Source organism: Dipodomys merriami, unplaced genomic scaffold, assembly GCF_024711535.1.
Source record: "Dipodomys merriami isolate MVZ:Mamm:240054 unplaced genomic scaffold, mDipMer1.0.p SCAF_8, whole genome shotgun sequence".
Lineage (NCBI taxonomy): Eukaryota > Metazoa > Chordata > Mammalia > Rodentia > Heteromyidae > Dipodomys > Dipodomys merriami.
In genome coordinates this window covers 21,133,271-21,158,964 of record NW_027206401.1, presented here as the reverse complement: position 1 = coordinate 21,158,964, position 25,694 = coordinate 21,133,271, and the positions used below count along the sequence as shown (strand labels likewise).

General features: G+C 39.3%; 1 protein-coding gene across 3 annotated transcripts in view; it reads left to right on the top strand.

Moving 5' to 3' along the window:
* The window catches only part of Pde7b (phosphodiesterase 7B), a 308,541-nt gene that overhangs the window by 143,005 nt on the left and 139,842 nt on the right, over positions 1–25,694 (top strand). The window contains exon 1 of one of the 3 annotated variants that reach the window (XM_070010920.1): positions 18,692–19,140. The exons of the other annotated variants lie outside the window; for them this stretch is intronic. Coding sequence (XP_069867021.1) covers positions 18,906–19,140 — 235 coding nt within the window. The 5' untranslated portion in view covers positions 18,692–18,905. Of the gene's footprint in view, positions 1–18,691; positions 19,141–25,694 lie in introns of those variants that run through there. 3 annotated transcript variants of the gene reach the window in all.

The window sequence follows — 25,694 nt, the reverse complement described above, 5'->3', positions numbered from 1 at the left end:
AGACTGGTACTTCACGTATACCACAAGTAAATAAAAGCAGAACAATAGAAAAAATCTTAACTACTGAAGATAGTTACTTACAGTTATACAAAAGTATATATCTCAAGGCTAAATCCTTATATATCTTTAAGTAATTGTACAAATGAACTGCCATTTATTTATTAAGGCAGTTTATGAATACACTATATCTTGATCAATGTCATCCCACATCACCCATCCCTCCCTTACTGACCCTTTGCCTCACTCTTCTTAATTTTGTAGGATATACATCGAATTCTTGACTTCATTCTCCCTCACTTCTCCTCTTCATTCATCTACACCTTTTCCCTTGACCCCACCCCACCAAACATATTTACTTATAAGTTTATAAGCTGATTCTAGCTCCTACATCTGAGGGAAAATATGAAACTTTTGTCTTTCTGGACCCAACTTACTTCACTAAACATAATTTTTTCCAGGTCTTTCCATTTTTTTTTTTACAAATGATACCAGTAACTCTACTCCTGGTCATTTTATCTAAAACATTACAAACCAGGATACAGTTAAGCTACCAGCACAACCATGTTCATTTCAGCACTACTTACCATAGCCAATGTATGAAATCAGCCCATATGCCCCTCAATGGATTAATGGATCAAGAAAATGTTGTGTATATCCACAATGGAATTTTACTCATCTACTAGAAAGAATGCTAATGTATTATTTATAAAGAAATGGAAAGACCTGCTAAATCCATACTTTTAATTTTTTTGTTGATTCTGCTTTGTTGCTCTCCTAACTATGAGCTCATAGCTAGTATCCATTTTTACAAAAATTTTAAAGCTGTTTGATGTAGTTATGAAAATAAAAACTACAGAAGTGCAAAGCCACTGTTGTTAAAATTGACCTGCTTCTGAGATTAATAAATGATCCTCAATAATAAATGGTTCAACCAATATATGAATGAATAAATGCAAAAACATTTAGCCAATTTTCTTCTAGTAAATTACAAAATGCCTTGTAAAAGTTGCATTGTTTCCTGTGAATAATGAATTGATTCCCCAAAAGCAAATTTTTACATAATTTTACAAATAATGGAAATAAATAATAAAGACATTGAGCCATTAGTACAGCTAAGATGGATGAGAAAAAGAATAAGAAGAGGTATCAATCTATTGAAGCATATCTACTAGGGCTGATGTTCATCCAATAGATATTCAGAAAACACCAAATATGCTTATAACTATCTTCCCCTTGTGTATCTTATAATTTGAAATACTTGTCTATGAAGCATAAATAATAATTACCACACTGGCTATCATTATTTTGTTTTTATTCCTCTTTTTTATTAACCATAATTAAAGAATGACAATACTACTTCACAGAGAAATAATTACTCTCTTCAAAGTGTCTTTTCCTATTATCATGCAAGAACTAGGTGCTATAATCTCTCCTTTACTTTCCTTAACTCTTATGAAAGTATTTTTGTGTATATTTTTATTGTAAAAATATTGTACAGAGGGATTACAGTTACATGAGTAAGGTAATGAGTACATATCCTATTGAGCATTGTTACCTCCTCCTTTGTTTTTCCCCTACTATCCCTTCCCTCCCTGCCTCCCCAAGTCCTCCCCAGCCTCTGCCCCCTGCCAAAATTGTAAAGTTCGTTTTCAACATAATGTCTTGTACATCTCATTGTTACAATGGATCAACCTGTATCATTGTTTCAGCATTTTCTTATTTCCCTTCCCCTCCCCAAATTAGAAATATATATATACAAGATGCAGGACACCAGAATCAAATACAGTGAAAACAGGGCTATACCATGGAGGAAGAACATACAAAAGAAACAAAAAAAATCACACAGTACATTTTAAGTACATTAAAAAACAATAGAAAGAAAGATAAAAACCACTTGTGTCCCTATCTTGGGGTTCATTTCACTTAGTATCATCTTATATGGTCATATGTACATAGTTTTTTTTACCTTTTCTGCTTGTCTTGGACATATACTAGTTATTGCAGATAAGGGAAACCATGAGACCTATGTTTCTTTGGACCTGGCTTATTTCACTTAATATAATTTTTCCAAGTCTTTATGAAAGTATGTTTGTGTGTAAACAGTTATTTTTAAACATTTATGTAGAAGTGGGGGAGATCTCTGAAGAGTCCTAGCCACCATCTTGCTCTAATTAATGTAATTAAAATTAACCCAAAGGCCAGGCACCAGTGCCTCACACCTGTTATCCTCACTACACAGGAGGCTGAGATCTGGCCAGCTCAGGCAGGAAAGTCGATGAAACACATATTTCCAATTAGCCACCAAAAAAAGCTGGAAGTGGAACTGTGGCTCAATTAGTAGAGTGCTAGCATTGAGCTAAAAAGCTTAAGGACCCAGACCCAGAGTTAAAGCTCCAGGACATACACCCACAATATTTTTTTAATTTCAAAGAACCTAAAATTTTTGGCAATCTACATAGTCTTTTTAAAGCTAAGTATTTGATTTTTATTAGCATTTGGATATATGTAGATCCATTTATGTTTGAAAACATTTATGTATATGTATAGTAAGCCATTCCATATACTGAAAATATTATACTACAGCCTTTAACTATATTGAAAAAACTATGCTTATGGGTCTTGATTCCTTAGCATGGTTTCCTTTCTGCAGCAGAAGACTGCAGATCAAATCCAACCTCTGTCTTCAATGGGAAGAAGACTGAGTTCCAGAATTTTATTGCTTTTCCCCAGATCAAACAGTGTCTAAACTCTGCAATGTTTTTATCCATATAATATCTGCAACCAACCCCATCAGCTTGTTATAGTCTCTAATTAAACTCCTGTATTAAGGGACTTACAAGAAATTGTTCCTATCAGATGACCCTCTTTCAAGTCGTCTCTTGTCTCTGCTGTCTGATAATTCAAAGCAAAGCAACTTGTTATCATTTTCATTATCTGAATATCCACCTCTGTTTTACAGCTTCATTAAAGCGATAGTAATATGATCTGCCTTTCCTCTAGGAATGAGGAATAGGAATGCCTGAGTAGAAGGGCTTTGTCTATTCAATCTCCTTATTCTTAGCCCCTAAATATTGATTTGGAGGAAGATGAGATTGGCCTGGATTAGCACAAGGTTTTGTTTCCTCCTCTTTAAACATCGTGTGCCAAGAATTCTCCTATTAATATCTAGAGATGGACTTTTATACTTCTTACTCAGATACCTACCAGCCATCTATTTGATTATCTAAAATCATTCCAAAGTATCCAACCCAATGTTTGATATGTGAATCTATTTCCTCCCATCTCACAAATGGGAAGAAATGGGAAGCGTCTCCCTTCCCCAAGCTCCCCACCCAACACACACACTATTCCATGGGTATGAGCTAGAGACCCTACCTCCAAAATATTTTCTCAAACTGTTTAACTTTCCTTCAGTCTCACTGCTACTGCCCTAGCCAAGGTGTCATCCTTTCTTCCTTGAATTTTATCATCTCTTGGTTCATTTCTGCCTCCAATCTGACTGATAGGCAAGCACTTCGCAGAGCTACCACTGAGGATTTCTGAAAACTACCTTAGATTGTGCCACTCTCCTAAAACCTCCGAATAGCTGGTCATCACACGTCAAATGATATCCAAAGTCATTCTGTACGTTATACAGCCCAACATTGTCTGGCTGGAATTTTATCTCATGCAATCCTCTCCTTCCTCACTCTGCGCTGCTTTGTTTTTAAAACATAGCATAAGTTCTTCCTTTGGGCTCTTTGCCACTGTCTCTCATTTAACCCGGCGGGCAGGGTGATTCTGAACCCCTCCTTCATCTAGTTATTTGATAGTGCAGTTCTACACTGACTGAGTTTCCACGAGGCCATGTTGAGATGACTGCTTGTTTTCCAAAGAATGGGTCTGTTCTGCAGGGCCTAATGAGTCTCTCCTCCCCCATCACATGGTCATTTGTTGAGCAAGTATACACTGTATCCAATAAGCAACCTGCTAAGGTTTGCAGCTGTTATAGTCTCATCAGTGTTTGTCCTGACTTATGTTTCAGTTCAAAAGGCCCATGACACTGTCCAGAATGCAGGACATGACCAGTCCCAGCAAGCTTAGGAATAGCCTATAAGCAAAGGAGAATCTTGCCTCTTTGAGCTGGACAGGATCTTAAAGAGAAGAGAGTGCTTCAGACCATGCTATCTCAACCCTTGCCATGGCAGAAGGCACCAAAGCTGATTGTCCCCTGGACCACACCACTAACCTCACTCTTCAACAAGGAGGCCAAGAAAGAAAGTACAGAGTGGCTCCTTCAGGCAGGCTCCCCTCTGCCCTTAAGTAGAATGATTTTCTTCCACAGTCTGCTTTCTGGCCATGGGAAGAAAGCTATTTTTCACTGTCTTTTGACATAGTCTCTACAACCAATTCTAGCATCCCTAAACTTCTGAGTTCTCTCACAGAAGCCATCCCGTGGCAAAGGGAGAAAAAGGAGGAAAAAAGGGAAGGAAAGGAGGGAGGGAGGGAAAGAAAGTGAAAGAAAGAAAGGAAGAAAGAAAGAAAGAAAGAAAGAAAGAAAGAAAGAAAGAAAGAAAGAAAGAAAGAAAGAAAGAAAGAAAGAAAGAAGGAAGGAAAGAAAGAAAGAAAGAAGGAAAGAAAGAAAGAAGGAAGGAAGGAAGGAAGGAAGGAAGGAAGGAAGGAGAGAGAGAGAGGGACGGAGGGAGGGAGAGAGGCAAGGGGGAAGGAAGGATGGAGGGAGGAAGGGAGGGAGGGAGGGAGAGAAAGGGAGACAAGGAGAAGGAGGAAGGGAAGGAGGAAGGAAGCAAGCAAACAAAGAAGGAAGAGAGATACTCATTTATTTGCTTTATATTTCTCAGGCCACAAAGACATCACTCAGAAACTTGCTATTATAATGCTCTAAATAATGTTCTTAAAATCTAAAAAGTAAAGAGCTTTCCAGAGGTTTTATTTACCAACCAGGGGTAGAGTTTTTACAATATTCTTAAGGGACTTGCTTATAAGAGATAATATCTCACCAGGAAAGCCCTTGACAATTCAGTACACTCATCTTTGGATGGAGAGCTATAGGCTATGAAAGAATGACATTTCTAACCATTCCTCTCGGGGAATAATTACATTGTAATGGATTTCTAGAGATTTAGAGATAAACTAGCTCAGTTTTCACTGTGTATGAGTGTCTAGCTTGCACTAGAAAATTTGCAAATAATATTTAAACCCTGCACTTTATATAGTTCGATCTGGAGAAGTTTCTAAACAATCTGAAGTCCATGTTCAAAGGTAGACCATGAGGAAAAGAACTTGCAGTAGCCCAGTATTAAGATGAAAGGGCCAGCAATGTCGTGGAGCAACCTTCAAGATCATTGCTAGTGAAAAATCTGGACTCCTTTTTTTTCTCTATTTTCTTTTATATCTTTATCTGTTTTTTCTTCCAGCTCCTTGACAACTCCACACTAAATATATACCCTTTATTTTTTTCCTCACTTACCTGTCCTGTCTTTGCCCTTCCATCCATCACCTTCGTCTCACCCCTGCTGGTTCTACTGATGGCACCTGGGGCTAGAAGGGTTATTGATGCCAGCTCCATGGAGAAGAGAGCAGGTAATCTGCAGGAGATGATAACGGCTGGATTTTATTGAATGCCTGCTTTGTGCTTGGCCTTACTCTGTATACTTCCCACGTGTGTTCTCATTTAATCTTCTAAAGTGCCCTAAGAACTCAGCTTATCCAAACCCTAGTTCTACTAGGGATACAAGCAGTTTCGTTTTGTTATGTTTTGTTGCATTGCTGAAAACTATCTCCAAAGGTTCTAGAGAAAAGGCTCTCCCCCTAAAAAAATGACAACTTGGAGAAAATAGATAGAATGGCATGTTTGGCTCAACAAGCTAGAAATAAGAAAGATATGACAATGGAGGTGCATCCTGAGTGAAACCCTGCATTGATTTCTGTAAGCAATTCCTTTCATTTGCACGTTTGTACTTTTGGGGGAAAACGTGACTTTTCAATCCATGTTAATGGAGGGAAAGTTCTAACCCTTCAATAATTTCAAGAAAACCAGAATATGGTTTAGGTTGAAAGGAGTACTTGATTTTGCAACACCAAATATCCCTTCTGAGGTTTCCCAAAAATGCTGTGGCTGTCCCACACAGAACTCTCTCCATATTTCTATCAGAGGCACAGCAGTGCTAATTCAGCGTCCACTATAATTGCGACCACTTGGGCAATCCTTTATAGAAGAGAGCAGAGGGACAAATACCTGCTCTCTCAAAATCGAATGTCATCAAATCAAAGGTTGAATTCTCAGACTATAAACAATTACAAAAAACAAGGCATGAAATTATAATGTTTTATACATGTAGAATATCAGAGAGAATGATTAGGCTTGATTGGATTTAGTTAGAAAATGAGTTTGAGAATTGAGTTATTATTTCATATGCGTAAATGGATTTATGAATAAATTATTACAGGGAACAAGGAGGAAGAATACAGAAGCCCTTCATTTCTTCTTTTCTTTCAATGGAGACATGAAAGGCTCCTGAGGTAAAACTTTCACATGCAAAAAAGTTGTTCTGGGGCTGGGAAGGTGGCTCAGTGGTACAGCACTTGCCTTGCATGCCTGAGGCCCTGGGTTCGATTCCTCAGCACCACATAAGCAAAAAGAAAAAAAGCCGGGAGTGGCGCTGTGGCTCAAGTGGTAGAGCGCTAGCCTTGAGCTGAAGAGCTGAAGGACAGCGCCCAGGCCCAGAGTTCAGGCCCCATGACTGGACCAAAAAAAAAAAAAAAGTTGTTCTATAAAAGTGATGGAGAAGTGATAGGTTTATAGTTGCCTAGAAAAGGAGGCTGTTAGAATAAATGACTAGCCAGATGATGGTGGCTCACTCCTGTAATACTAGCTACTCAGAAGGCTGAGCTCTAAGGATCACAGAAGAGAGCTTAGGCTAAAAAAAAGTCCATGAGACTCTTATCTCCAATGAGTCAACAAGTTGGAGGTATGACTCAAATGATGCAGTACCAACCAACCTTGAGGGAAAAGGGCAAGTGAGAGACCATGAGCATCAAGGCCCTGAATTCAAGCCCTAGTTCTGGCACAAATATTTATGAGACTAGTTTTGCCATAAGAAAGTAAAGCCAATGTATCTGAGGCAGAAAGCTGATGTCTTGTGCACTGGACACGTGTCTGTCCCCAGCTTCATGCCTTCATCTATATTCCAGGTCAGACTTCAGCTGGGTGCCAGATCGGAATGGCCACATGGACTGTTGTCCATGCAAAAAGTGACCCAAGCTATTTCCTTAACACTTGGAAACATTTAAGGCTCTTTTTCTTTCCATTTCTGGTCAAGCTGTTTAGAAACAGATGCAGCTGGCACTGTGGTGTGGTAAGCAGCCTTACTAACTGGCTCCAAAAGGAAAATCTGTTCAATATCTTGGGTAAATCTGTAGAGCCAATCGATGACCAATTCCACATTGTCACTTTCTGGTGCTTCAGAGACTGGAATTAAGGTCAGAGACAACAGAATCACTGCTGCGATTCTATTTACCTATTATTTCATCTGCTCAGATGATCTTCCCCTGCTAACCCCAACAGGTTCAGTACACAGCAGTGGTCATCACAGTGATGGTCCAAGGTCAGTCCATGAGGAATACAGTCACCTTTACCATAACCTTCATCAAGAAAGTACTGAAGTGTAGGCTGGAAAGATGGCTCAGTGGTACAGAGCATGCCTTGCATGCATGAGGCCCTGGGTTCAATTCCTCAGCACCACATAAACAAACAAACAACAACAAAAAAGCCAGAAGTGGCGCTGTGGCTCAAGTGGTAGAGTGCTAGCCTTGAGCTGAAGAGCTGAGGGACAGCGCCCAGGCCCAGAGTTCAGGCACCATGACCAGGCCCCCCAAAAAGAAAGTACTGAAGTGAGCCAGGCCTGGAACACTGCCTGTAATCCCAGCACTCAGGAGCCTGAGTCAAAAGGATCTAGAGGCCAGCCTGGGCTATACAATGAGACCCTGGTTCCAAAGGAAAGAGATGGAAGGGATGTGAAGGGTAAACAAAGGAGGAGGCTGCAATGCTTGGTAAGAAATGTACGCATTATCCTACCCATGTAATTGTAACTCCTCTGTACAGTATGTTCACAAATTAAATTAAATTAAATTTTTAAAAAAAGGAAAGAGGTGGAGATAGACAGACAGAAAGACAGATTGGAAAGAAGAGGGAAGAGGGAGAGAGAAAAATAATTTTCTTGATGTTTTTGTGCATGAACTGTAAGTGTGGCTGTGTTCATAAGACAAGGTGAGTGGGAGCCTGTTTTTGAAAGCATTGAATTTCCCATAAAGGGATTTGGACTACTTTTGCATTCTCCATGTGTCAAATTAATATAAATAGTTGGCATCACTTTTCATATGTTATGTATCTGAAAATAACCTGACTATATGTCAAAGCCATGATACAACTTTTAAAGATAAACAAGATTTGATTGAGTTTTTAATGGCTAGTGAGAGATTTCAGGAACGCAGTAGGAGTTTAATTAACTACCTCCTCAAAGTTTGAAAGCAGGAGAAAAGAATGACAGCATTAAAAGATATTGACTAAAAGCCTATTTTTTAAGCTGGATGTGGTGTGATATACTATAATCTCTGATACTTGGGATATGGAGGTAAGAAGATTGTAAGATGGAAACCAGTCTGAACAACATAGTAAACTCTGTCTTAAAAAAATAATAAAATAAAGGCCTAGTTTTGTGATTCTGAAGTTGAGCCCCCATACGCTCATTAAGAAGCATAAACATAAGAGGGACATGAACATTTTTTAACAGATAGGTATACTTTACCATGCATTTTAATGAGCAAAGGAATGTAAATATTAGCAGACCACAGAATGGATTCAAGGAGGTGATCATGAAGGACAAAGAATAGATAGCTCAAGAGATCAAATAAGAGTAGAGGAACACCAATTAGTATATCCTAGAGACAAAAAGATACACAAGCACCCAGGCGCTGGTGGCTCACACCTGTAATCCTAGCTTCTCAGGAGACTGAGATATGAGGATTGCGGTTCAAAGCCAGCCCAGGCAGGAAAAGTCTGTGAGACTCTTACCTCCAATAAACCACTCAGAAAACCAAAAGTGGCACTGTGGCTCAAATGGTAGAGTGCTAGCCTTGAACTGAAGAGCTGAGGGATAGTACACAGGCCGAGTTCAAGCCCCACGACTGACAAAAGAAAAAAGAAAAAAAAGGATACATAGCATTTTAGGTAACTTACAGGATGAAAGAAACAAATTATCACTAGAGTTTTGAGTGGGAAATGGGGAAAAAATTACCAAAAAAAAAAAACTCTTAGGGAATCTTGAATTGCTATCAAATTTTGTAGTGTGGAGGAGTCTTTCTTGCTTTATTTCTTTGGATATGATACTATTGTTGCTGCAGCAACACCTTAGAACAAAAGAAAAAGAAGGATTTGGTAGGAATCCCTACATAGTATTATATAGGGTTTGTTGAATATAGTATACAGTAAATGTGTTCCCTTTATTCTTACCCTCAATTCTCCTGCCATTAAAGAGGACAATTTCTAAAACCCTGTAACTGAATAGGGATGCCATTAATTGTTAATATGATACCTTCCAACGTTCTCTGTCTTCTTTTCTAAATATTCCCCCTGAATAAGAGAAATATAGGTGTACACCACCATAGAGAAGCACTTAGGCTTAGAAAGAACCAAGAAAGATAATGGAAAAAAAATAAACAACAAACTGTGTTTCCAATTATCAACAGATGCTTTCATTTATTCTAAGCGTTCTTGTTTAGTTAACTGTACAAATTTTTAATCATATAAATGTGGTGGCATTATAGCCTCCTGCTCTTTGTTACCCATATCTTCCAGCTGATTTCACATGCCTCTAGCTTCTGGCATGACTTTCTCATAAATACTACGACTGGAACTGCATGGTACCTGTTAAAATGTGCAGTTAGTGGTACAGTTTATTTGACTTTGTGTGTGGTGTGTGTGTGTGTGTGTGTGTGTGTGTGTGTGTGTGTGTGTGTTTTGCTAAGACAAAAATGAGAGATGGCACTGCGGTACATTTATCTGAGTCAGCAGCATGGTTGGCCACTAGCTATAATGCCATGAATGCCTCTTTTCGTTTTTTCCATCGTTATTTCTTTGTGGAATCATCTGCTCACCATTCATTCATGCTTAGAATATTACAGTGGGAAAGATTACCAGACTCCATTTCGAAGTTCACTTTGCATAAAACTTTAAAAACTTAAATGAAGGAACTAGTCTTGGTGAGAATGTCCCCAGTGAAGGAAACCCAAGACTCGGAGCTTTTCCTACATTCTAATCATTCTGAGTAGAGTAATCAGGGGGTAAGAAAATGCCAGAAAGGAGAGGTGGCAAATTTTATTTTTTTATTATGCTTATACTGGGGCTTGAACTCAGGGCCTGGGTACTTCCCATTAGCTGTTTCACTTAAGGCTGGGGCTCTATTACTTGAACCATAGCTCTTCTATGAGAATTTTGCTAGTTCACTGGAGTTAAGAGTCCCATGAACTTTTCTGCTGAACTGGTTGTGAACAGTGATCCTCAGCTCCCAGTCTCCTGATTAGTTACGATTATCGGCGTGAGCCACTGGCACGGGTGGAATGACAAATATTGGCTGAAGTTTTGTTAGATATCTGATGAAAAGTGACTTTTTCCATATATTTTTTATTATAAAAATACTGTACAGTGGGGTTACAGTTACATTAGTAAGGTAATGAGTACATTTCCTATCAAGCAGTGTTACCTCCTCCTTTGTTTTTCCCTACCATTCCTTCCCCCCCACCTCCTAAGTCTTCCCTCCCCCCCCAAAAAAATTGTAAAGTTTGTTTTCAACATAGTGTCTTGTACATCTCATTGTTACACTGGGTCAACCTGTATCCTTATTTAAGCATTTTGTTATATCACTTCCTCTCCCCCAAATTATAAAAATGTATATACAAGATGCAGGACACTGGAATCAGATACAGTGAAAACAGGGATTATACCTTGGGGGAAGAACATACAAAAGAAATAAAAGACTCACACAGTGCATTATAAGTACGTTAAAAACAATAGCAAGAAAGAAAAAACCACTTGTGTTCCTATCTTGAGGTTCATTTCTCTTAACATCATCTTATATGGTCATATGTACATAGCTTTTGACATTTTTTGCTTGTCCTAGCCATGTACTAGTTATTGCAAATAAGGGAAACCATGGGACCTATGTTTCTTTGAGCCTGACTTACTTCACTTAATATAATTTTTTCCAAGCCTTTCCATTTCCTAACAAGTGGGTAGATGTCATTCTTTCTGATGGAGGCATATAATTCCATTATATATATATATATATATATATATATATATATCACATTTTCTTGATACATTCATCTACTGAGGGACAGGCATCTGGGTTGGCTCCATATCTTGGCGCTATGGCGAATAATGCTGCAATAAACATGGTTGTGCTGGTAGCTTTGGTATGATATTGTTTGTGTTCATTCAGGTAAATGCCCAAAAGTGGGATGCTGAGTCATAGAGGAGCTCTATGAGGACTCTTTTGAGGAACCTCCATACTGCTTTCCAAAGTGGTTGAACAAATTTTCACTCCCACCAACAATACATAGGGTTCCCTTTTGGCCACATCCTCTCCAGCGTCTGTTGTTACTAGATTTCTTGATTATAGCCATTCTAACTGGGGTGAGGTGGAATCTCAATGTTGTTTTGATTTGCATTTCTTTTATGGCTAGAGAGGTTGAGCATTTCTTCATGTGTCTATTGGCCATTCTTCTTTCCTCTTCAGAGAAGTCTCTCTTTAAGTCTTTAGCCCACTTATTTATTGCAATGTTGTTTCTTTGAGGATTTGTTGTTGAGAGCTTTAATTTTTTGAGTTCTAAGAATATTTTAGATATGAGACCCTTGTCCATTATATGGCTAGTGACGATCTCTCAATCCATAGGCTTCCTATTGATCTTGCTAGCTAGTCCTTTGCCATGCAGAAGCTCGGCAGCTTCATGCAATCCCATTTGTCCAACCTTTCTTTGATTTGTTGTGTTTCTGGGTCTCTATTAAGAAAACTTCAGCCTGTGCTAAGGAGCCCTAGAGTTTCTCCTATTCCTTCCTGTAATGTTTTCAGGCTGTCTGCTTTTATTTTAAGGTCTTTGATCCATTTGGAGTTGATTTTGGTAAAGGGGAAAAGTGACTTTTTTAAAATAGCATTTAGTTAGAAATTTCTTTTAGACTCTATCATAAGCGTTGATCATAATGGCTTATACCTAATAGTTGACCTTGTCTTTAAAGTTAACCCATAGGGGAAAAGAAATAAATGAAACCAAATTAAAAAGGCAAGCAATGTTAAGTTGAATGTCATGAAAATCTTTGAATACAACCTTGGTTCTTTCCCAGAAATTCCTGTTGCTCATTTCTCTAGAGAATACTTGACCTCAGCCAACATGATTGTTTTTAAAAGTTTTAATTGGCTTACCTGTAAAGAATGGGACATTTGCTGCAATTTCTTTCCTGAATTCCTGATACAAAATGGACAGAAAATAGCTGTCACTTGTGAGAGCTATGGTCTTGTCATTCAGTGTGGTCACAAGATCATATCCCTGTGTCCTCAGGGAACTTGCTAGAAATGCAGTCTCTGATCAGTCCCTAAATAGACCTACCAAGTCACAATCAACTTTCATGTACACATTAACATGTACCATTCAGAGATACTTTTTGCTATAATATATTATAACTGCCAGCAAGTTATAGGTGAAAGAGAGAAGAGGAAATAATAAAGAACCCTTAAAAAGGGTGGCAAGATTAGATTCTAAACATGTAGGGCAGTTGAAACTTTCTCCTTCCAAATTGACTTTGAACTCCATAAATGAATATTATCAAGGGTGAAGATTGTTGGAGGGCTTTATTCCTTACTTTTCTTTCCTTTTGTGGTATTGTTTTATATCAATAATCTTTCTATATCTTTTTGGAGAGCTCGTTTATTTTTATTATACTAAGGGGGAAGCCTCCTTCCTGGCATTTTCCAGCAGTTCTTTGAGAATAATCTCCCTTCTACCCTCCTTAGAGTCTTCTGAGCCCTTCCTAATTATTAAGAGCTTTTAGAAGTCATGCACAATATCTACACAGAAAGGAAAATGTCAATATATATTTCTGGCTTTGATTAGACTACTTTTTAAGTTGTATATTTGGTTTAATAAATGCACTTCTTTAAAAAAGAAAACACTTACCTCTGTGCATGGTGGAGTGTGCTTGTAATCCCAGCAATTTGGAGGCAGAGACAGTGAGGATTATGAGTTCGAAGCCAGCCTGGGCTACATAATAAGATCCTGTCTCAGAGAAGAAGAAGGAGCAGGAGGAGGAGAAGACTAAAATAGAGGTTAGTTAAGATCATCTGAAATTCTAAAATTCTTTGAAGAATAAAGAACCCCAGGCCAAAAATTAAAAAGAGTGAGACTCTCATAAGTTTGTCTAGGGAAATGAGGCCAGTAGGCAGGCTGAAGACACATGCTCACTACCAGAGCATATGTCACAAAGCTGTGTAACTCACAAACATCAAACATACCCATTAGTTATTGTGGAAACTCGATTCCCCATCAAGAGAACGTGCACAGTAGAACTTCAGCACTAAAGAAGCCACGGTAACCATCTCACAAGCTTCGCCCTAGATATGAATTCTAGATTGCTGCACCTCCAAAATACACTTGCAATTTCTATGATCACACATTGTTCTTTATCTATCTGCTCATTCACACACCAATGTTTTTGCTTGCCTTTGTCTGCTTTCCTTCATTAAAATCTCTTACTAATTTCCCATGGGTCACTCTCACATTTCTCTGTTCACTACTTCTGCCTTTGCTTTCATGGGGAACGGGAACTTCCGAAGAGACTTACTTCAAGTTTGGTTGGATTTGGCTTTTCTACTTCCTAATCAATTCCTTAAAGAGTGTAGCCAAACTTTGCATTTAGATAAATTATCAAGTAAGATGTCTTCGAAGAATTTAAAATAATAATATTAAATTCATAGTGTATTATCATTTTAAAAAGAGCTCATGTTTCAATCTTACCCTAATTCCTGTATGACCCCAGTGTGATGGAAAAAATTCTTATTTCTCTCATACCCATTTATAGGTAAGGCATTAGGCTTAAGGCAAAGCTTGGTGGTGACTACAGACTGAAATCTGGCTTTTATAAACCTAAAGCCAATAGTTTTAGAGGGTTATCTTGGAGATTTCATTGCTGTAGCTGTTTAGAAATAAACAAACAGGTAACCCAACTATGAGATGTGTCCTCTACCACCACTTAAGCTTCTTCACAATCAGAAAACCCCACAAAGCCTGAAGTTAGAGGCCATTTGTCACATGCCATGACATCAGATGTTCAGTTACCAGGGAGAACAGGAACCCATCCATGTTCACCAGCAGCGGAGAGCCAGGGGAGGAAAGTAAGTCTGCTTGCCACGTTGATCTCAAAGCTTGTGACATTGGACTCACTTGCTGCTGGAAAATCCTCAGAGATAGTAAACTTAGCACTAGGCAAGATATACAAAGCCAGGATAGAGGTCTGATGCAAGCTGTAATCCTAGTTTTTTCCCTTTAGATATATATTTATTTATTTATTTATTTATTTATTATTAACAATAGCAACAACAATAACAGAAGAGATTACTGGCAACAAAAACCTGGATCTAGGCAATGGAGTCCAGCAGGTCCCAGAACATGAGGAAGTGCTGTCACAGGAGAGTCTCCCTGATAATCCTGACCTCTCAGTGAGGCTAATGCATGTTTTCAGAGTGAGTTAGAGATCAGTTGGGTATCATTTAGACATCTGCTGTGACATGAAATTATGACTATCAGGTCAACCCATCTGCTTCTCCCCACCTTGTCTTTCCTCATCTTGCCCTACCTTCTCTTCCCATCCCCTATGTGACAATGGAAATGTGCACTGCCTTGTATGGTCAGTCCGGAGACCAAATCCTTTTCCCTACTTGCTGGCATTGTTCCTTGAGATTAACTAAGGCTAAAGCTATTACATTTCTATTTCTCCTGAAGGACACTGTAAATTATTTGAGCTTCTTCTACTCAGACTACATTAAACAAAGTCGAAAGACCTGTTTTTCTTCCTCTGCTCATTTTAGATTACATGTGAATTACATTTGTGAAAACAAGGTGGTCCTAATTGTGTGGGGGGGGGGGTTGGGGGGGGGCAGAGAGAGAGCATATGTTTATGCATTTATATCTGAACTGAATTGATGGAAAGTCCAGAAGAAAATGACTAAACTCCTTCAATGGCCTGCACTATTTTCTTTAAAAATGAATAAATAAATAAGAGAGATGAGAGTCAATAAGAGGGTAAGCATACTTCTGAAGTAACTGAAGTGAGATTTTCATTAAGATGGACTTTTAAGATTCTACAGATAGATTCAAAAGAGGCAATGAATACAGGTTTCTAAATTCGTGTTATAAACCTACCTTCTCTGAAAGGAATATAAGTATTTCACATTGTTAAGATGTTATTTTTTAAATCCTATCTAATCTCAGTTTCCATTATGAACAAGCTATTTTGACTTGGCAAATATTCGTTCCCTTTTCTTTCACTGAAGAAGAGAGAACTCTGTTTTCCACTTAATGGGATGTTAGATTGACTCACAATGCCTAAACAAAGAACTTGCTTATGTTGGAGACTTAATCTTAACATTTCTTTTCTATAGCACATTAATTACTGATATTAACATTTATAAGAAGTCTTACACTTCAGATAAATGAGACTTTGCTTCATGATTCCTCTGAGCATAGAATGCCTCCACCTTTTTCCCCCATGCCTAGTAATCCAGACTTCTGGCTGGAGAAAAATAGAGCAAGATAAACAATCAAGTAAAGGGAAGATCAGAGCTTTATTAGCTTTCTCTTTCAAGGTAACTAGCTGGAAGACCAAGGAGAGCAGGCCTATGAGAAGCAAGGTAAAAATGTAGTAAAACTTCCTTTCAGAGGCATAGTGTGGTAGAGATTTTTTTGTGTGTGTCCAGTAAATACTAATATCTCAACAGTCCGTCTCAGTCTCCTAAGCCTTCAGTTGAGCCAAAAATCTTCTGAGCCAAGCTTTCTCGCAAGATTTCCTGTACTTCCTGTTTCTATGTGAGCCAGAAATACCATGAGAACGACCTTTCTTGTGGTATTTTTGCACTTCTACTCTGGGATGAAGATAATCCCATATTGGGGAAAAACTTTTAAATTATGCAAACATTTTCACCTTTCAAGCCTTCTAAAGTGGGTTACTCCTTAGAAATGAAAAGTTGAAATAGTGTTTGCTTGGCCCTAACTCCTATCCCATAGGAAGTAGTCAAGTTCGATGATCCAACATTTTGTAACGTTTCCTGAATATTTATATAAGGGAATATGTAAAACAGTGTAGTGGATACAGTTGAAATTTATACCCTTGGATTATGTTTAAAATCAGTACTAAAGAAATGTGCAGTTCTTAATGCAGTCATGCGTGTGATATGTTATATCATATGGTTGTTTTCTTTGTTGTTCTTCACCCCTTTGTTCCAAGGGTCAGGATATCCTGGTGCTATTGCAAAATAACTGAACAAAAATAAAAATAGTCCAACACTTAGGGAACTCTTCAGTTGTTTTGTCAAGGAAGTTTGTGACTGAGGAGTGAGTTTAAGACATTTTTCAGGAAACATGGTGATGGGATACAGCAGCTTACATGTGATTATTAAATAAAATTGTCTCCATCCTAGACAGCCTTGGATGGGAAAAGCTGTCAAACCGTGAGGAGGAATGTGTCGCTGCAGAAATCCTTTCAATCCTCACAAAGAGGGAAATAAAGAAGGTACATCCTCCTGAGAAAGCAGATCACAGATTCCTCTCTCGTTGAGTTAGACAATTAGCTGCTAGTTACAAGAATTAGTCACTCCAAACTGCCATGTTAAAAGTTCACAGAAAGTAGTGTCTTCAAATGTTTTTCATTATTGTTTTGCACCCTCAAAGGAATTTGGTCTTTTTGCACTTATTAGGAAAGAAAATAATTTTGCTAGTATATGTTCCCAACCAGAACCAAAAGAAAAAAGAAAATTCACTTAATTCAGTGTGGAAAACCAAGCTTATTAATGATGGGTTGAGAGGAATAATAAGATTATTGTAGGCTTTCCTACTTTCAATGTTTTAAAAATAATGAAGTGAGAGCAGTGAAAACAAAACACACTCTACAGGTTTTCCTCTCCTTTCTCCAAACCTCCTTCATGCTCCCCTAAAGAAACATCAAATGATTGTGTGATCAACCAGGCCTGAAAGGAATGTAGAACAGGAGCAACAGATTGTACGTCCACAAAATAGAGTGCCAAACCAAACAAAGCCTTGTGCAAGGCAGAGATGTGAAGAAAGCACTAAGATGGGCTTGTTACAATGTCCTTGGAGAAAACAGGGGCTATCCACATGAATGGCCAAGTTCAAATCATTCCTACAAACCCAATTTGTTGACAAAAGTACCAAGCATAATACTACCCACTTTCGTTGATGTCCAAGGCCTTTCACATAAGCGACAGGGGGCATCTCTTGCTGCTGTGTTGCTTCTGACTTCCAGGGTTAGTGCCTTCATCTCAGAGCTCCAGGAAACAAGAGGCTGACCCACTGTTGTCCTCAATTCCCCACGCTCAGATGGGGACACAGTAGTCAGTGGCCCAGATATTAAGTTCACAATGATCTCTCTCTCTCTCTCTCTGTCTCTCTGTCTCTCTGTCTCTCTGTCTCTGTCTCTCTGTCTCTCTTGCTCGCTCTCTCCTCTCTCTCTCTCTCTCTCTCTCTCTGTAAAATGACTTCCACACTTTCTTCCCTGTCTTTTCACTACCAGTTATACCCCCTTAAGAATATGCTTTAAAATGATGACTTTTCTTAAACCAAGCTTTTTACCATCTCTAGGCCAAGTGTCCAGAGTATACAAACCCACTGCACATATACACGGGGACCTTGACACTTCCCTAATCCACTTCTTTCAAGTTGGCTTTGGAATGTGATTCAGTGTTATTTCCCTTCCAGCTCAAGGGCAGCTGAGGTTACAAAGGGATTTGACTAAGAGGCCAAAACTTGGTTAGTTTGCTGAGAACCAAATGACAGCAAAGTGGGAGGAGTGTGGAGAAGGAGGGAGAATGTTTGAACTGGGTCCTAAGGATCTCAAACCAACCCCATCTCAGTCTGGATACAGTGGCTGGGCAAGGTGTCCCCCTCCCATACACACCAGGCCTTCCTCCACTGAAGCAGCTGCCCACTGGTGCCGTGGATGCTTAGCTCTTTTATTGTTTAGTTTTTTCTGGGAGCTTCTTGGGGCTTGCAGCATTCCAGCCTGAAAGGCTGCACCCCAAGCAGTGGCTTTGCCTGACATCTCGGAGGGGGGGGAGCCCCACTTCTGAGCCTGAAGCCCTTCAGAGCCCAGCCACCTGACAAACTCTGACAAGCACGAAAAGCCAACTGAACACAAACAAATCCAGAGGAAGAGGAGGGAGAAGCAAAGGCTACCATCTCAGTGGCTTTCCTCTTTCCCCCTGCTGTCGTTCCAGCTGTAGCCTGGGATTAATTAAGTGCTGTGAACTCAGTGCCTGGGAGAGGAAGCGGGAAAGCACTCTCTCTCTAAGGAGGGAGCAGAGCCATAGCTCCTCACCAGCGAGCCCCTAGCCAGCGTGGGGTGCAGGTTCTGGCGAGCCCAGAGAGGCTATGCCAGGCTGGAGGAAGCTTGGCTTTCCAGAGCTGCAGAGGGTTTCACGGGGGGCTGCCTACCCCTGCCCAGGAAGAATTTCCCGTCTGGTGGCAGCAGCCCGGGCCCCAGCAGCGGCAGCCGGAGCTACAGCGGCGGCGGCGGCGGCGGCGGCGGCGGCAGCGGCAGCCCTACCTCCTTTTCTGGGGAACAGGGCAGAATGCCTGTGCTAGAGCGGTATTTCCACTCGGCAGAGCTAGGCAGGAGGTGGCCGGCCCCAGGTGTGCTGCCCTCCACCCTCTGCGGCCGGCCCGGGTGCCAGCAGGGGCCGCTGCCCGGGGACTTGCCAGAGATGATCAGAATGGTAAAGCTGGTTTGGAAATCCAAAAGTGAACTACAGGCAAGCAAACAGAGAGGCATTCTGGAACACGAAGATGCTCTTCAGAGCTTTGCAGGTAAACGGACCGTGCGGTGTGGAAGGTGCAGGGGCTGCTTCTGATCACTTTTGATCCCTACCTTGCAGAATCCTAAAAGTCATCGAAAGGGGGAAAGGAAGCTAAGTGGTACAAAGAGAGTACAAGGGCTGGGACTTGCCAACGATCGCGCTGGGTTAGAAGTGCATGTTAGGATGAAGAGCGATACGGTAGGAGGGGCATTGCATTGGAAATTGAGAAACCCGATTTCTGGGCTCCGTGTGCAGCAGGTCTGGTCCAAGCTTATATAGTCAGATTTCCTGAGGTCCAGTCCCCAAGAGGAGAGGTGAAATAGGATGATGCTTCTTAATGCTCATCCTGACTCTGACATTTCTTGTCAACAAGTTAGAGATACGTTTCCAACAGAAGATTTTCTTGGAGCTGCTTTTTTTCTTCCAAAATGATATTTCAGATATATATATAGATAGATAGAGAGAGAAATATATATTTCAGATATATAGATATCTGAAATATCAGATATCTATATATCTGAAATATATATCAGATATCTATATATATATAGATACATAGATATTCCAATTGTTAAGTAGGCAACTACGGCATGGCTGATGTTCCCAGACCTTAGTTTTGTCTGCATGCCCCATATGTCCTAAGCAAGTTGGTAAACTTTCTTGCCTCAGTTTCCCCTTTGAGAAGTGATAATAATCCAAACAGCCCCGTTGATGTGAGGAGAAAGAGCTCACCCACAAATGTGGAAATGATGAATCACAGGGGTGCTGTCATGTTATAAGAATGTGCAGTGTGGGGGACAGTTGTGGGGAAAGCCTGCTATGTTTCTCCCAGTGGGTGCAGGGCAGAAAGATGCCTGGGAGCTCTGTAAAAGACCCCCACGGGCTCTGTAAACCACACAATGCCATCGCCGATGACAAGATGCTCTCTTCTTTTGGAGAAAATATTGGTAAACATTTGGGAAGCAGTGGGGTCACTTGAGAAGGACAAGAGTACATTTCAAAACAGCATTGAAGACGAGGGATGGGAGAGATAGATCAGACACACAGAGACTAAACTATAAAAACTTTACAAAAACTTATGACAGAAACTTCTGTGCAGTTAAGTTGCCTAAAATATCTGAACAAGTACTATTTAAAAAGTCAAGCTCTGGACCAGAAAAGACATGAAGGGGAGAGATAAATGTTGGTCTCTAGTAAACAATAAGGACTTGAGGACTTAGAAAAGCGAAGGAAACCAATCAGACTGAGGTTTATGTAGAATTTGGAAGATGGGAGCCCATAGAAATGGGTCTTGGTCAGAAGATATGGGGTAACGCAAAAGCCATTGCATATTTCATGTGAATAGGGTAAGAAAAATGGAGAAAGCCACCTGGGAAGAAAATGGAACTATGACACTTCAACTGTTAACCATATTGGTTTGTTTCATGAAATTAAGTGATTAAAACTCCTATTTCCTATGGCACCCTTTGATGAAACTACCTAATTCAACAAATGTTGTCATATCTGTAGGGATATGTATATATTATTATTTACATCATGTATTATTAATATCACACACTTGCACAAATTACTATTGTCTAGCTCAGAGATGAGGGGGTCAGCTTTCAGGTATGAACATGAAACTCTCCCATCCAGCAGCAGAAGGCTCGATGATGAGCCCTGGAGATGAAATGCTTTACTTTCCAAATTGCCTCTTGTTCCTCATTCATTGTGTCCTCCCAACACCGGTGCTCCAACTGTGCCACTTCCACCACTCAAGCATGGCAGTGAGGCCCAGGAGCATCTACAGTGTATTTCAAACACAGTCTAGCACTTTTCTATGTCTGAAAGCGATGTTTTGTCAGTTTTCAGTTATGTATGGATGCTTATGGTAGACTTTAAAAATAAAGAGGCTACACAAAATCTCTCTGTCCCTCTTTCTCTCTCTCTGTCTCTCTGTCTCTCTGTCTCTCTCCCCCCTCCTTCCTTCTCCTTCTCTCCACTCCTCTGAATCTCACCTTTGCTTCCATCTCCTCAGAAACAACTTTAATGAAATAACTTACCAGGCATCAGGTGCTGCCTCTCTCCAAGCATTGCCATGCACTTAGAGTACTTCTAGTTGGCTCAGCCAACTGAGCACTATAAAATCTAATTCAATCATCCCTGGGCCCATCTTCCTCAATAGTCACATTTTCCCCAGCTTTGCTGTCTTTATTACACAGGTGTCTAATATGTTGCATATATAGCATATAACATTTTGGCCAGGCTTATAACTGAAAACAGTAAAAATGAAATAGTATAAATTCTGTGTATATTTGGACTTCCCATGATAACAAATGAAGAGGTTTCAGTGTTTAGAAGCCATGAAATTGCAGAAAATCTGAATTGGACCAATAGATGCTTCATAGGCCCCTAGAGAACATTGTTGCTGATTCTTACTATATTTAACAAAACCTTAAATTTTTCTTTTATTTTCCCCCATGAAGGGCATGATTATTTTGCTCCTGCTTCTTAGACAACACTGAAACTTTGTTCTTCACAAGTGAAATACAAAAATATTTTGAGGTATTTTTTTAGGTAATAAAGGGAGAGAGCAAAAGAAGTTATGGTGAAATAAATATGTAAATATGTATTTATGAGAGACTTTAAAATGAAATACACTGAATAATACGCAATGGAAGGCAAAGGAGGGATGTGGGCTGGAGAGAGCTAAGTGGCAAGAAGGAGGTGATCAGGTGAGGGACGGGGTTAGTCCACTCTCTTAAGATTAGCATTTACGGGAGACTATTAAATGACTGTTATATCAGTAGACAGAGGAGGGCAGGGGGAAAAGAAGACTGGTCACTTTCATATTGGAGTTCCTGGCATTGGGCATTGGTCAAGGCTCTGTGTGCTCTAGAAGGGGGTTCTGGCCATTGTTGGCATATTTGAGGTGATGTCAATCAGCTCATTGATTGCACCCTATTATTTAACTACATCAAAATTCATATTTTTTTGTCTTCTGATACAAAAGATTTTCAAGTAACCCAAGCTCTGTAATTTAGAAATAAGGTGAATCAGAGAGACTTAAACAAGGGAGTCACACTGAAATTGTGTCAGAACCAGAGACATATCTCCATTGGTGACTCTATTGGGTCACAAAACTCCCACAGTCCAAGCAGGTCCAAGGTCATTCAAATTTACATTTAAAGTAAGGTGTGGCTTTCTTAATTGTACGTTGATGGGCAAACATGAGAATTCATAATGCAAACCTTACAAAATAAGTCAAAGAACTGAGTCTTTTTGACATTTTTCTGCTTGTTTTGACAGTCTTAGTTTTAGATCCAATGTTCAAAGGCTGGAAAGATCCAGAGTATGGTCTTCTTGATCAACAGGAAGTAACTTACAGCACAGCACAGTGATGAGCAAGTGCACCAAGGTGGGGGTGGGGAGAAGGAAAAAGGCTGAGAAGGAACAGGTGGTTTCTCACATGCTGTAAGTACAAATATTACTCCAATTGTGATTCTAGTCAGCAATCAGTTTAAGACCAGACATCCCCAGCAGGACTTGTTCTTCCTTGAATAAATAATCTGATTTTTGAAATTCAACCGAATGACTGCAAACTCTGCAGCTATGGAACTTGCTTTTCTTTTTGGTGCCTCTGGTCTAAATTTTACATTTTATCTTATTTATTTATTAAGCTTGTTTGCATTTCAATAGTTTCTGGTTCCAGGAAAATGTAAGACATGCAACTTTCTCTTAAGAAAAGAAAAAACACAACTCATTTCCCTAGAGCCATTTCAACTTATCCTATACTTCAAGGAGAATAGAAAGAGCCAAAATTTGCTTTGCATCCCTGAATATCAAACAATATTAGACAACAAAATCTCCAAAAGAGTTCTGTTCCTGAACTCTACAGTTCAAACTTACATATAAAGTACATTTTTTAAATGTTTTCAATTATCAAACATAAATTTAAAATGTTGAAGACTGAACACTGATATTCAATTCAAGGAAAATTGATTTTTATACAGCATAGATTGTGCTATGCAACATAAACTCAAAGAATCTATGAATCAAGGGTTTCATGAGAAAAGAACAATTGTGAATTTATGAATCCAAGTTCTGTCCACAGCATCAGTGTGAAAATAAACACTTGTTCATTTAAACTTTTCTATCCACTCAAAATATTGACTGTACAACCAGTGAGATTGAAAAACACTTGTAAAAAATCACATATACTTCAAATATTCATCAGTTCTTAATGATCTCATTCAAAGTAAAATAAATAGCCTTTAGAAAAGACTCAATTAGTCTCAACAGCAGATAATCTGATATGTGTTCCTAATATATTTCTAAAACAACTACTCACGAACAATAGTCTGTCGCTATACTGGATAATAATTACTGATGACGTAATACATCATCTAAATGGGAATTCGAAATTAAATAAAAACTGGAACACATCATCTCACCTTGACCCAAACCTTTCTTTCACTTGATTTTGTTCTGTGAATGATAGAAACACAGGTTTAAAATGCCATTCTCCAGTTCCCAATACCATAAGAGAGATTCAGAGAGCCAGACTATATTTGCACAATTGAGATTTTAAAGTTTTTCCATCTGGATGATTTGACCATGGTCAAGTTGCTCTGTTGGCACTTTGGTTTCTCCTTTACAAAAAGGTAATAACAATAATAGCATTTTAATATAAGGTTACTATAAGCATCAAGGGAGCTAATACCCAAAACAGTCTAGAAGGAGCTCAAACACTACTACATTCTCAGGAAATCAGAATTCTGAGTGTTCACGTTAGTTTCTCAATGCCTTTTCCCTCCTTTCTATTCAGTTACAAGATTCTTGGTCAAGCCTTACATTGTTTTATCTATTATCTGTGGTAGCCTCCAATTCCAGTCCTTCTCTACCCCTGTCCCTCTTCTGTCTATTCTGCAGTTAGAGGTATCAATAATGTTGCAATTAAAAAACAAAACAATGTTCTCAACCCTCCAATGATTTATCAGTATTTGCAAAGAGAAGCCAAATTCTTCCACCCTGCATTCAAAGCTCTCCCCGCTTTGCTAATCATATTTGTTATTGTGGTGCTCTGAGCACTCATATTCTACCCAGACAAGCATTCCACTACTTCCTATTTTGTTCTCTACTCAATGTTCCTAATGCTTAAAATTACTTCCCTCCATGTTCCCAATTTCTCCAGATTCCTTAATGTTATTCCCGAATGCCAGTCCCTTTAAAAAGCCTTCCTGAGGTCACTGAAGAAAAATACAGCTGGACCTCCATACCTGTGGGTTCTGAATTGTGAAGGGAAAATAAGAATAATTTGTTGGGTTGGGAAAGTGGCTCAGTGGTAGAGTGCTTGCCTTGCATGCCTGAGGCCCTGGGTTCGATTCCTCAGCACCACATAAGCAAAAAGAAAAAAGCCAGAAGTGGTGCTGCAGCTCAAGTGGTAGAGCGCTAGCCTTGAGCTGAAGAGCTGAGGGACAGCACCCAGGCCCAGAGTTCAGGCCCCACGACCATACCCCCCCCCAAAAAAAGAATAATTTGTTAAATGTCTACATGGCAAGAAAAAATGTTTGCCATTATTCCCTAAGCAATAGTATAATAACTGCACAGCAATAGTATAATAACTGCACAGCTTTGACATTACATTAGGAATTACCTATAATGTAGACATGAAAAAAGGTATGGGAGGATTTACATGGCCTATGTACAAACAGAGCCATTTTCCAGAAAGGACATGAAGCATCAAAGGACTTGGGGTCTCTGTAGGAGAGGGGATCCTAGAGCTGATGTCCTCTGGGTGACCAGGAGCGACACTGCTCTGTGTCTTCCTTTCTTGTATTCTCTCCAGACTTTCTTTGTATTTATTTTATAGAAAATCACTTTATTTTGCTGTCATTAGTGTACATTTCCTTCTGCCCCTCCTCAACTCCCTGTTCTTTGGGAATCTGGGGAACATTCTTTGTATTCTTCTTTTCATCCTACATGTCAGTCACTCAGTACATTTTCATATGTGAAAGAAAAAAAATTAAAGGAAATTATCCGAAGGAATAAAATCACTTACAAGCTGCCATTAAGTGAGTGCACGAATGATATTTTTTTCCCTTGGAACAGATTATTCAGGAAACATGAATTCTAGTTCTCCCTTTTAATGGAATCGTTTTTAAACATATAGCAGAAAATCGGGATTAGTCATTATTGATTTTTTAAAATAAAAGAATATACTAGGTGAACTTCAGAACTCAAAACTAATATGAGATAGTTCTTATAGAGAAGTTTGATTTACTGATAAAGACAAAACTAAAGTTTTGCTCTAAAAGAGTAAATGCATACATTTCAAATTATACATGCATTTCTACACGTCTAAAAGAATTGCTCTGTTCGTGCATTTTGGAGTACTTTACCTACACTAAGAAGCCAAGGCATGTCTTTTATAGACAATAAGCCTGTCTATTCTTCGACATAATACAAAAATAGAGTACATGAGGTAGTGTTCACAGTGTCCTACAGATGAGTTGCGAGGGGGTGAAGCTGAATAGAAGGTGCTATTTGCACCTTCTCTGCTGCAATTTATTTGGAAGTAGTTTT